Source organism: Microchirus variegatus (assembly GCF_963457635.1).
Source record: "Microchirus variegatus genome assembly, chromosome: 8".
Taxonomy (NCBI): domain Eukaryota; kingdom Metazoa; phylum Chordata; class Actinopteri; order Pleuronectiformes; family Soleidae; genus Microchirus; species Microchirus variegatus.
Genome location: NC_139809.1, coordinates 12,829,886 through 12,843,888, shown reverse-complemented (window position 1 = coordinate 12,843,888; position 14,003 = coordinate 12,829,886). Strand labels below are relative to the sequence as shown.

At 42.0% G+C, this 14,003-nt stretch overlaps 1 protein-coding gene across 1 annotated transcript; it reads right to left on the bottom strand.

Annotated features, from left to right (window-relative positions):
* On the bottom strand, window positions 1–13,386 carry slc6a15 (solute carrier family 6 member 15; the record flags this gene model as incomplete). The annotated part of the gene is made up of 11 exons (XM_083893331.1): window positions 1–378; window positions 979–1,141; window positions 1,611–1,770; window positions 2,097–2,289; window positions 2,752–2,944; window positions 3,033–3,274; window positions 3,979–4,089; window positions 8,733–8,914; window positions 9,004–9,130; window positions 9,973–10,130; window positions 13,086–13,386. The coding sequence occupies 11 exons, from the start codon at window positions 13,384–13,386 to the stop codon at window positions 1–3; spliced, it is 2,208 nt and encodes a 735-aa protein (XP_083749457.1).
* Window positions 13,387–14,003: the final 617 nt, after the last annotated feature.

Genomic DNA, 14,003 nt, shown 5'->3' with positions numbered 1-14,003 from the left:
CTACAAGTCTGACTCGGGTGAATCCGGCATGTCGGTCATCAAGTAACCAATACCATAACGGCCGTTGGGTGCGGTGTCTCCATCGGGTCCACTGCCGCTCTGCTTGCGGTAGATACTGTTGCCAGGCATTGGTGACGGCGCCTCGCTGGGGGACTTGCCGTGGATCAGGCTAGCATCGTCATCCTCACCCGGACGGGCGCTCTCCTTGATGATGTGGGCCTTCTTGTAGGAAACCGTGGAGAAGCCGCTGGTGTTCTCGTCGATGATGTTGAAGTAGCGCAGGCAGAAGATGACAGGCACGGGCATGATGGCCATCACCACCAGGGAGATGCAGACAACGATGCCCCACACAGGGAAGCTCACCTTCTGCTCTTGGGCCTGGAGGAACGGACGCAAGGAAACACTGAGTTAGACGTAAATAGTTTGACGTCATTTTGGAATTACACCAGCAGCAGTTCGCCTTTCACCAGAGTTGTCATCTCTATGCACTACCGTTATGTTAGCAGAGCTGAAAATAGCAGAGCAAAATTATTATTTAGATTACAAAACATGATTTCTAATCTTGTCAATGTCTTGTTTTAATGGAAAACACAAAAAAATTGTATAGGTGACCCCAACCTTTTGAACGGTAGTGTACGTACCCGCACTTAATCTCACTGTGGGACTAATGTCAATGGAAACTGCCGTTTGTAAGCTTGTTGATATTGAGACACTTGGTCCCACATGCGACCTTTGCTCCACTTAGTTATGGTTCAAAACGTCTCCGTGATCAAACGGGTGCTTGAATGTTGTAGACTACACATCCTGTTGATTGTCCGAGGGTTAAAAGATGCCTGAACATCAGTGAAACTCCCCACGCCACTTTTAGATACTGGCCCATTAACTTAGTTTAAACTTCAAATTTGCTTTTGCTTCCAGAAGGAGACCCCCCCCCCCCCCACCCTTGATCCCTAGTTGCAGGGGGGGACATTGACTCACCTCCTCCTCTATCCAGGCACTGTAGCTGGGTGGCGTCAGGATCAGCTGGATCAAGCTGGAGCCCAGCAGGACCAGCAGCAGGATGGGTGTGATGTACTTCCACATGTAGTAGTAGAAACGGTAGGGTCTAAAGCCCAACATGTCCTTTAGGTCTTCAAAGAATCTGCGAGCAGCAGCAGGAGGGGAGATCAGATGGTCACATGGTGGCTTCTTATTCCCTAGAAACCTTATGACCGCCCCTGCATGTTGTTTTGCCTTAATGGCTTCACTCAAATATATCAATTTCAATGACAACAGACCAAAACGGTATTTGGTATTGACAGTATCTTGCTTTTCATTTTTGCACATGCTATCACAGCGTTAGACACTCACTCACTAGACACTTAGTGAAACTGAACTACCGTTATCTGTAATACCTCCCAAACACAGCACTTTCTCTTCCCTATTCAAAGTAAAAGTGCTCTAATCAGTTTCAGTTCCTTGAATTCATTGATTTTTTTTTTTTCATTAAGAAAGTACCTAGTTGGTTACAGTATGAAGCTCCAGCCAAAGATGCCACTAAATCATACCATCTATTAGGATTACAGCTAAAAGTTCTAGATAAAGTTTCAACAGATGATGGTGATACTCACTTGTCAATCCCATAAAACCAAGCAATTGCCACGTTCTCAAGAATGACCACTATGAGCAGAGGCAGAGTGGCCGAGTAGTCGTCGAACATGGTTACGAAGTAGTTCCCTGAGCGCTGAACAAACAGCAGACCGATGGAGAAAGTCAACACGCAGCACCCCACTGCAGAGAGAGACAGGTTTCAGAAGTCACTTCTCACATTCACTGTCAGATAAGAAAGGGGCTATATTGAAAGTATTGAAGCTTGGGTCTGCCAGTGCAACCTCTTGTCAAAGCTCCCTACCCCCAAACTCCAGGAGGTGCCTTCTTTGTTACATAACAGCTTTAAGACTAGACATCCCAGACATATTTGTTGTTCAATCGTACATGAGCTCACTGTTGCAATATTTCCAAACCCTCGCCACCTCCATAATATCCCACCCTTTCGACACAACATTACATCAACTTAAGCAGACAGCATACGGCTTTTGTTGTGCGCCACCCTTTACCTGTAAGAAACTCCTTGCGGACTTTGAAGGTGTCTATCAGCGGAGTGAGTATGCCCTCCATGGTGCCGAACATGCTGCCAAGGCCAAGGTTAACCAGCATGAGGAAGAACATGACGGACCAGAAGGGCGAGGCTGGGAAGTGGGTCATGGCCTCTGTAAAGGCAATGAAGGCCAAGCCTGTGCCTTGGACTGCCTGTCGGGGTGAAAGAAGAATAGATTTAACACCATCTTAAGGCAGACTCTTTGCTCGTCCTTTATCTGTTTTAGGATTTAATCATTTTGATTGGGAAAAATCTGGCTCAACATAGTAAACATCATGACCTAAACCTCAAAAATTACAGTTTAATTAAGACATTAAGAAAATCAAAATATTGTCTTAGACTGACTAAAATCTGACTTTTAACTGCCCTTTTTACACCTTAGAGCTTTTAGGGATTAAACTAATAAGCTGCAAAATAGAATATGGAAATGTATTAATTCTACATTATTGTAATGATTGATGATTTATTACATGAAGCATTATATAATGTTTATAACAAATTGTAGTTCGTATGTCAGAGAACAACGAGAAAACTTCTTGTGATATACTGATTTTATTTTGAAAAATATGCTCCTGCTGCGACATGCTTATTAGCACTGGTTTGCTGGCTCGTACCTTATTAAGCTCGGCCTCAATGCTGCAGTTATCCAGTCCCAGGTTGCGGAACTCGAGCTCATTGAAGACGTTGATCATGTGATGGTAGTCCTCAGTAGTAACGCTATCAACCTGAGTCAGGTTGATGTGGTGGGGGATCAGGCTGTTTGTCAAGGTGCCATTACTCAACAAATCCTTAATCTTATAGGTATTCCTAAAAGAAATAATCCACAAAACATCATTTTACTGTGAGGTATGTCGATGTGAATACTGTAAATACATAAACGTGGGCTCGTACTCACTCTTTGACACAATGGCCGATCATGATGTTGGCTTTGAAGCCCAGCACTGCGAACACCACCAGAGTGGCCAGCACTGAGGTGAAGAAGTTGATAAAAGACACCAAGACGGCGTCAAAGTGGCAGTTGTTGTCCCGCTTGTTGTAGCTGGAGAACGCGATGACGCCGCCAAAGCCGAGACCCAGAGCGAAGAAGACCTGCGTGGCTGCTTCTCGCCACACCTTGGGCTCCAGCATGATCTCCAACTGAAAGACGATTTAATGACACGGTATTTTAATTTTTGATTAGATCAAGCGCGATTAAAAGATGGATAGTTGTCACAATAGATTGTCGTCTTTAAAAAGTGGATCCCCTCATATAATAAAGACACACTGACACAGAATGAAACATCAAAACATTCATCTCTGTGCGTCTGTTTTGCAGACCCTCAGTGGACGATGCCTGCTGGTGTCTGGACAGATTCCACTTGGTACCTTTCCTGTTAAAACATTGTCTAAACAGTTGGACTCGCACATGCGGCAGGACTTTTGACGTCCACCGAGGACAGAGACACAGCGGTGTCCCTCGAATTTGTGTCATGTCAGCTGACGAGACCGAGCAGACACACTGAGACGTGACAGACACTCTCCGCTGTGAGTCGAGCATCTTTGGCTGGCTGCTTGCATAACGCCTCAGTGACTCCCTATCGCCATGGTAACACGACGGATAGTCTGCCGTTGCCATTGGCCTGTTGCCTCTGAGGAGCCAGCTAATCACAGTGCAGGTGAGATCTTAAAGATGATGGGTTTACATTTCTTTGTCAGAAAGAGACTGACGTCACTTTCTGGCCAAAAATAAAGTTCTCCACCATTTTCAAACGTTTCAGAAACTCTGGGATTTGCGCCATAGAGTAGCAGTGGCTCCCTTCTAAGTTCAGAGACATGAAGTTCAGGCGTGAAACGTCAGTTACCTTGGGTGTGAACATGTGGCGGATTCCGTCGATGGAGCCCTTCAGGAGCAGAGCCCGAACCAAGAAGCAAATCAACACCACGTACGGGAACAGGGAGCTGAAGTACATCACCTGCAAGCAAAAACGGTTATAGCTGTGTCATTTGCTACACACTATCAATAGTAAGATGCGGACAAGCCAAGCCACATCCTGTTTTACCAGCACACACCTGAATAATCACATAGACTGCTTAGTGCACGTTTTCCCCTTCTCTTGATTTCCCATGCTCTCGCTACCACAGTATTTAAGTTCTAAAGTAGCTCTAATTAAGCCTGTTCTCAAAGCACAATCCTATTTCCAGGTGTCTTGGAAAAAAGACTCATATCTAACCTTCCCCTTCTCTTTAAGATCCTTGAGAAAGCAGTGGTCCATTCACTCTGTACAAAACAATAATTAGGATTTTCTGTCCGGATTAAGACATCACTGGTAAAATAACTGGTCTCTGTACTTGTATTGTTACCACTGGCTACATGAAAAGTTATATAACAGTTAGCAATTAATCAGTTTGTGTAAGTTTTTATTGCATCAAGTGTTAGTGTTTTTGGTGTTGGCTGTATATCTCTTTAGTTTGCCTCTGGCTGGTTTGTCCTGCTGCAGAAATATGGCTCTGCAAGATGGCAGCCACTGTAAAGCAAAGTCCTTGACTAAAGTACATATACTGTAAAAATCTTATTCTAAAGCCATGAAAACCAAGCAATTTTGTTCATTTTCAGGCAGTTGTTGACTCAAACTCGTGGCTAATACATTCAATTTCTGATGGTGAACCCTGCTTAATATCACGCACTGGACCTTTAATGGAGGAACTATTGGACGGATTAAATGGTCATGGAAAATAATTGTATGCAGCAGCCGAACATTTGCATATTTAAAGTTCTGGGCCTGTGAGATGAACACACAATCATTTGAAGATGTACACTACCGTTCAAAAGTTTGGGGTCACCTATACAATTTGTTATTTGTGTTTTCCATTAAAACTCAACACTTTTATTCATCAAAAGAGTTGCAAAATGAATAGAAAATATAGTCAAGACATTGACAAGATTAGAAATAATTTCCAAATAATAATAAATAATTATTTTGCCCTTTTGTAAAGAACCAGCAAAACGGTTTTCATCTGTGCTAACATAATAGCACAAGGGTTTTCAAGGGTTTACTAATCATCTAATAGCCTTCTAACGCGATTAGCAAACACAATGTACCATTAGAACACTGGAAATGGGCCTCTTTATATGTACATATTCCATTAAAACCAAACGTTTGTAGCTAGAATAGTCGTTTACCACATTATAAATGTTTAGAGTGTATTTCTGTTAATGTTGTATTCATTGAAAAAAAAAGGTGCTTTTCCTTAAAAAATAAGGACATTTCTAAGTGACCCCAAACTTTTGAACGGTAGTGTACATTTTTTTCTTTTGGAACTAAAACAGCAAAGATCCATTTTAAAGAATGTGCCATGATAAAGGTGTAGCTGGTTAGTGAACCAGGCTTTTCCAAAACTCATTATTGTGCTAATTAGATGTTGGGCCCCTGGCTCTTTTCTCGCTGAACACTGCACGTTTTTTAAACCTGGGGGCCCCCCCGTCATCTATAGATGGTGGTTAAAGACTGAAAGCCATAATGAAGGCCTGACTCAGACGGCACATTGCCACACAAGGGTTTACAGGGTGTGGGTGCAGATGCAGAGATGTGGTATGTGTTTGAGTCATGTGCACAGTTAAGAGTGATTCTGAAACACTGTGTAGGCGACCTACACGGTGGTCTGTATGGACATGGCAAAATGTCACCTCTTAATGAGAAGGGTTCACTGTGAATTAAAGCATGATTCACACTGTAGTAGTAAAAGTGAGCTTTGTGAAGGAAACCAGCAACTCTGCTGCGTCTGTGATCCTCTGTGTGAGAGGTGCAGCGTGGCCTGTGGCTTTGTTCTGTGGCTAAGGACAGCGTTTGAAACCTGAATATATTCTAGCGCTGGAGAAAATCAAACCGGGGGACTTTCCTCTTCACCAGCAGAGGTGGTGGCACAGACACAAAAAACATGGTTATCTTTTGATTGTGAAAAGCTATGAAATAATTTTTCTAAAGACGCTAACACAACAACTTAGTCCTTTTTTAGAGCTGCAACTACGATGACTAACAAACAATTATTTTCGCAATCGATTAATCAGTGGAAATGACGTTTCGTCCACAAACCAAAACGATTCAGTTTTATTGAAGCTAAAACAATTAGGAATCTTGATTTAATAATGAAAAAAACGTTAAAAAAGACACTTTCATTATGAAACTATGCGTTCCATCCATCAACCAATTTGAAAATATTACAGTTTTTGGAATGCGTTTAAAGCAACAGAACTTTACCAAAATCTATGCCAAGCCCCACCCCCCCGCCACCCACCCTCTAGCACCACAAGCCAGCGCTCGCTCCCTCCTCTTTTCGACACATGCTCGACAATCGGACAAAAGCCAAAAGAGCGCGTGTAACCGTGGCAACCGAAGCAGCCCTGATCCCTTTCAAGCCTGGCCACATGCACAAATGGGAGAGCGATGCAGATCGCAGTAGGGATGTTCCTTTGGAAAAGGGTCTTTTGTGTGAACATGGGTGGAGAGGGACATTCTTATGCTTTTTATGCCACACAGTGCTGATTAAACTTCAAAGACGCTTCAAGTTGGCCCCTTCAGGGGGGTAGATCGGACTTATTTTTGACTATGGCCAACTCAAAAGGCCAAACAAACTCAGCAGCAGGTCAACAGAGGACGAGCGTTGTTGGCTCACGCCGACAATTAACCATTAGTACGGGTGGTTTGTGTTCGTGCATTTATTTTTATTTCACACACAGCAGTGGAAATGACTTGATCGTCATCTGTGCCAACGCGGTTATCAACGACACATCTTGCTAGGCAGTAGGATGTGGCAGACGCGGGGGGAAATGAGACGGTCTAGCACATCGAGTCGCTTTGGCAGGAGCTGAGATTAAGGCCCCGTTATTGTTCAGGACATCTATCTTGTTTTGTCTGTCATTGTTGAGGTGCTCGGTGAACCCAAGTATACAGTCGACATCTGTTGGGCTAAGGACAATGTTATAGTCCAGCCTGTTGTTTTCTACAAAGACAATGCTCCCTTCAACGCCCTAAAACTGGCAATTGGCAGGCATGCTTGAAATGTGGGTAATTATTAAGACACATCACATTTAAATACATTTTGGGATAGCTGTTCTATGAGCAGAGAGTATCAGAGATTGTATCTTGCATTTATTTGTGCTCCTCTGGTAAAAGAGGCTCAGGATGGAGAGCCCTTAACCCAAAATGTCACCATTTGATCCTTTATACTGTTTGATATGTGTGGAGAAAATGGAAAAACAACGTCAGCGTTTATTTTAGCGTGAACAAAGACCAGTTTGACCTACTTATAGGCAAAGACACAAAATGGAGATATTTTCATCTTGTAAAACACAACCAGAAAAACCCCCCTCTGTTTATGTACATTTGGACTGAGCCGCATCACACCTACTGGTGGCAGAATTGATGGATTGGTCCATATTGCAACAGAACCGGATCCAAAAGTACGACATGGTGACTTCATCATCTATGAAGATTACCCACAGATCTGTACAATAAATAGTGTAAAACCAAAAATAACGAGTAAAATCCGCCATATTCTTTCACGGATTCACTGAAGCTAGCTCGGCATTTAAGGGGAAACTTGAGGGAAACTTGACTTGCAATGATGAAGTTGCACAAGCAATTTCTGTGAGTTAAGTTTGCTAACCGGGATGCTAACGTCAGCGGCGTTGCTACAGATGCTAATATTCAATTTTTCACAAGATTTTTTCTGCGTTCTCGGAGCGGAACGAGGGAAAGTTTACCGGCGAGTTGAAGATGTCCTAATCTGACCTGTATAATACCTGTGAGAAGCACCAGGGGGCAGTACAAGCATCAGATTTATTCAGTCTGTCTGGTTCTGTGGTTTTAAAGTGACTGTGAACTTTTTCAGACTTCATCATCGATGAAGATTTATTTGTATATCGTAGTCATCAACACCGTTTAACCAAGTACAGTAGGTTTGGGCTCTCGTAGAAAGACTTGTTTTACTGGGTTCAAACTTGTGCATGAACTCCTGAAGAGTGGAGTAGAGTGGATTATTTTTACCCCCAAGTAGGGATAATATCAAAATCAAATAACTTCTGCATCAAAGCGCACTCTGGGAATCTTTAAAAGCATGGCCATTTTGTCCAATTAGTGCAGGCTTGACTGTGACCTCGGCTAATGCCTGTCATATGATAAGAGAAAGTGTGGAATGATAACCTGTAAAAAAACAGAGAGGAAGAGTAGGTTGAGATTATCAGCAAATGTCAACCTTTAGCCAATGGGCTAATCCCTCAGGATGCGAGTCATGCTACTGTCAGCTAAGAAATCACATGAGCTCAGAGGATCATATCTGAGACTGGGTCATTAGAAATATACATTTCTATGTTACATTACTGTAGTCACTCGTAAGTGCCTTAAATACCAGGAATTGAATCATCTGGCCCTGTGTAGGCTTCCTCTTTAATGTGAGATGATTATGTGCGAGGCTTGGTGAGAAATGTTTTCTTTTTCTTTCTGAGAAACCAAGTTACATTTGAGTCGTCATCAAGGCCACACAGTGACCAGGATAGCGCACACAAGTGTCAACAACATCTTCACTGTGTAAACAGAAATCCAGTTCTGTTTGTCCTTACCTTCCCAGAAGACTGGATTCCCTTGATCATGGTGAGGCAAACCATGGACCAGGCGGCCAGCAGGCACAGAGTCATTTTCCAGTTGAGTCCTCCACCGTCGGAGATGCTGTCGGAGATATCCAAGGCCTTGCGGTACCAATAGTAGGTGGTGGCTGAGCTCTTCTCGCACTCCGGCACCACGTCTATGGAATAAAACAGCAAGAGTTTACAGCACCATAGGGGGTTCAAGGCTACGCCCCAAAAGGGCCAATATGCGCGAAGTGCGTCCTACATGCAATGGTCTTGTTCTTGATAAGTGGACACTCGTGCCATGGCAGAGGTTGCTGGAAGGACTGGGATAAGTAGAAGAGACTCCAGCTGATGATGACATTGTAGTAGAGAGCCACAAAGAAGCACACCTACAGGCGAAAATAAACGTGTTAGCTCACAAAGAGAGCCACAAAATCAACAAAGTAAACAAGATTTTTGCCATTTAACAAAAGCTTTAAACCTCAAAACAGCGACTTTTATGTGGAGTTTGCTGTGTGGAATTTAAAATGTGAGAGAAATACACACAGCATGTCATTTCTGCCTCAATCACAACAAGAGTTGTTGGGGAGCAGCGTGAGATCATGGGAATTGTTCAGTAGAGTCTGAAAATGATGGCTTAAATACAATTTTGGTCTTAAAAATTGTTACTTTTATTTAAAACATGCATAAACTTCAGTCTGGCTTTGAAATGTTTGTTTTTGCGGATGCGATAACACAACTACAACGCGGAACTAAAGTAGGCCACCTGTGTTCCCCGGTGAGAATTTATCGAGCACCACTAGCTAGTATGCAGTGTGCGCGCCGCGGTGTGTTACAGCTTAGCATAGCAGCGGAGAAAACTTCATGAAAGCCCACAGCTAGTTGCAAGTTCAACGATTTGTGGCTCCAATTCTCCTTCGTGTCTTTTCTACTTTGTTGCTAGTATGGATTTAAAATGGGTCTTAATTTGTATTCATTATGGTCTTACAAAAGTCTAAATTTGACTTGCTGAAACCTGCAGAGACCCTGATGTCACGGACACGTTCATTAGGACACTAGGTTTTTTTTTTCACCAAACCTTTTTGTTTGGTGGCTAAAATCTATTTTTCCTTGTTTTTAGCACAGCGCTATCAGCGCTGATGGTTCAGTTCCTCATAGAATCACAAACCCAAACATCCCTTACATATATATGTAATAAAAGAAATGCAGACTCCCCCAGTGTCAGACTCACCACACAGCTGGCAAAGCCGATGCCCCCCAGCCGAGGGCTGATGTAGTTCCACACCCCAATGCTGCCCCTGCGGATGCGTTGTCCCACAGCGAGCTCCAGGAAGAACAGCGGAATGCCGATCAATATCAGCAGGATGAGATAGGGCACCAGGTACGCCCCTGTCATTGTGAATCACACAGAGACGGCAAGTTAGACGCAGAGAGGTGAAAGTGTGTCATCACCTTTATCTTGTTCACTTCCTGGAAGCAGTCTACCAGCAGCACATGACCACATACATGTATGCTCTTGGTGCAGTCAAACAATTCAGGAAACCATGCAAAGAAGTCTGAAATGACCTCAATGACTGTGGGATTACTTAGCAAGCGTTTGGCCTCTAGAATTAAGGTTTCAGGGTGAATGACTAGCATTAAGACATAAATACAGGGGGAGGACATGTCTCTTGTGATGGCTGGGAGTACTCATGTGCAGTAAGACTGCTGAGCACATGATGTTCGTGTCAAAGAAATGCCCTGTTGTTGCTTTTTTTTTTGCAGTTGTTATTAGAATAATGACGTTTTAATATTCCTCTTGCACACAAGAAGGAATGCAAATCGTCTTTGAAGCAGAGAGGCAGGTTTTTCCGTTTTCTCACATCAAAGCAGAGTTCCACTGTTTGAGTTCTCCGCCAATCTGCGTGGCCACTTCTGGGCGGAAAAAAAACAACCTTTTGTGACGCTAAACCGAACCATCTAACATTAATATATTCACTGTATGTGAGTCAATGTACTGCAGCCATGAGTCACTGATGACGTCATCAAAACTTCCACCATGGGTGTATTGTTTTTTTGAATCTGACTTTAATCTGATTTTAGTCCCAGAATTCCGAGAAAAAGTCAGAATTCTTGAGATTGAAGTCAAAATTACAACTGACTTTTAATTCTCACTTTCATCTGACTTTAATCTCACAATAAAGATACATCTAAACCTAGTTTATTGTTCATTCAGATTCTTTCCTGATTCCCGCTGACCTGGGAGGGAGTGGTCACAGACTGGAACTTAATATGCGTGTTGTTTTAAGTGGGTGTGTGTGTTTACAGCATAACTGGTTCCTTATATTAAAACATCTAATCCTGGTTTACTTACGACACAGGTTTTAAGAGCTTTTAATATTCCCACACTTTTCTGACAATATTTGCCTTATTTGTTTATGGATGTTACAAAAAGTGGCATTGCCGGTTTAAAGACGATTAGCATACATGTGCGGTGACAACCGATTGACAGTGTTTCCCATTAATAATCTAGAAGAGTCGCCATTGTCTAATTTGCTACGCCACAGTTTTTGCAATTTTCAGATCATAACTTAGTGTTATTATTTATGATACGCTAATAATTTAGCTGCATAATATTCTATATTCTATAGATGCATAAAGCAGAGCAGTAAATAAATAAATATATACAAAAAATATATACAAATAAAAGTAAAATACATATTTATGAATGATTTTTCCTTTAAAAGAAAGGCAGGTAGAAACTATAAATAAGGATAAGTTTGTATTAATTACAATTTTAGATTCAATGTGCACCATAAATGTGTTCATATTCTGAACTATTTACCATTCCATATCAAAACAAACACTTTTATTTTGAAATTATGTAAAATTGCATCATAAATTATTATTTTGATGTCATTTTATGAAAAGGTTGGACTTTTTTTCTTTTGACCGGCCCCCCGACTGACCAATAAATGATACTAACAAGTGAATCTTACACAAATAATTAAACAAATCAGAGTTTATGAGTTTGCATGCGTTGTTGTAGTACAGGATTTATTTCCTGTGTTGACGTTCATTAACCATAACAACAATCACTACCTGCCATACTCGAGAAACGGTTAACCCTGATTAACTGTCAACCTATTCGTCACCACAGAACTCGCTCAAGCCTTTCTTTGCACCATACACCACAGACACCGTGATATCCTGCAGCTGTGGCTCTTTGCAGTTTGTGTTCCGTGTGAACGTGAACCTCTCATGAGATGAGTTTGATTTAATCAAGCTTTTCAGAGCTGCAGCCGACGATCATTTGCCTGTTTCAGTTTCAAATGATTTCTTTGTCAAATGGAGCGATGAACCCAGAAAATATTAGCTTTTAAGAAGCTTAAAATTCAGAACGCTTGGTTTAATTATTAAAGGAAACTCCTAATCTGCGCAGCCTTAATCAGCTTAATCCAGGCAGTCGACGGATTTACATTATCTCCACATTGTCTTGCAGATGCATAATAATCCCTGTAGTGAAGTCCTTGTTGGGTGCTGTGAACACGGCGTTGTAGGTGTAGACTGCAGAGGAAGGGGGCCTCATGTTGTCATGATGGAGCCGTTTGATGTTTCTGAACATCACTCTGCACTGCCACAGACTCAGACGGTCACATGACTGACAGTACATGCGTGGTCTGGCTTTGACAGATGCGTGGAACATAGGAAAGTCTCTTTCTGAGAAGCTGGTGCTATTTTTAAATTGATTTATGGTCTGAAAAGAACAGGTTCACTCATTTCATTTTCATTCATTTGTTTGTTTTTAAAGGTGCATTATCTAATAAATCTAAAGCAACTGGCCATAAAATCCTCCTTATATGTCACAGAGACTCAGGAATAATGTTCATAAAACAAACTGAACTCACCAACAACAACAGCACAGCCAAAATATTAGCATTAAAAATATATATTTTGCAGACTGCAAATCATGTTTATGTTTTGAAATCATGTTTTGTCATGTGGGGCCACCTACCGCCGTCTACCAATCATTGCAGTCAGTAGAGTCTCAGCTGCCGAGCAACCACGGGTTGCCAGTTACGTCAGAATACGAAACCTAAAAGACCTCAGCATTTTGAATTTGAATGTAGTAACCGTTTTTGGCCACATTCTTATATATGGCACCTTTAACTAAATAAGTTGATGTTTATATGAGTAAATGTATGATTTTTAAACTGAAAACAGTTTCACTCATTTCATTTGTTTGTTTGTTTTTAACTAAAATATACCGGGATGAGATTTTTTGTCAATAATGCCCAGTCCTAGTCAAAGCTACGTCAAAGTTACGTCAAAGCTACGTCATGACAGGTAATGACAGTAACTCACCGCCTCCGTTCTTCTGGCACAGGTAGGGGAACCTCCAGACGTTTCCCAGGCCTACAGAGAAGCCAACCTGGGCCAGGATGTACTGGAGTTTACTGTTCCAGGCCGGCCGCTCCTCCTCCTCTCCTTCTGAGCCGCCTTCCTCCACATCGCAGTCCTTCCCTTCCCCATTGAGGTTGTTGACGATCAGCGAGCTCTTCTTGAAGGAATCATCGCAGGCGTCCTCGTTGGAAAGAAGGTCCCTGGCAGACTCTGTGACATCGTCGTCAAGCTCTCTCTTGACGGCCTTGCTGTTTTTGGGCATTTGATAAAGCAATCAAGGGCAAGGGGTGGAAAGTCTTCTCAGTTTGGCAGGCTGGAAAGGAAAGGCAAAGTACCGGCGTCTGTGGAACGTGTCCTTTTAACCAAATATCTGTGGCACAGAGAAGTAAAACACTGTGTTAGTTATGAGTTAGTTTTGATTAGATTTGCAAATAATACCTTCAACGTACCAATTACACAATACTCTACTGGTGGATGTATTGTAAAATTAAAAAATGAATATTATAATTATATTATAGTTCCCTAAAAACACCAGCAATGCAGAAGAAAAAAAAGCAGATTTTAGCCACTTTGGCTAATAAGAAAGTTTGTTTTGCTTTGTAAACTCTTATTGCACCAACGTCCATAAAGAAAAGAAGCACTTTATTTATTTTTTTCAATGAACTTTGGTGTGAAGGAGGAAGTAGTTGACAGTCAGAGGAGGCTGTCTATTCTAACCAAGAGCTAAAGAGGAAACCATATTCTTGTAGTATCTTTAGATTTTATCAGGGTCTCCATGTGTGGGGGCTGATAATATAAATAAAATATAATTTAATCAGATTGCCTATAGGTTGTGCTGGGTAAGAGAGGATATAAGAAAGACGCTCTATACTTATAGCC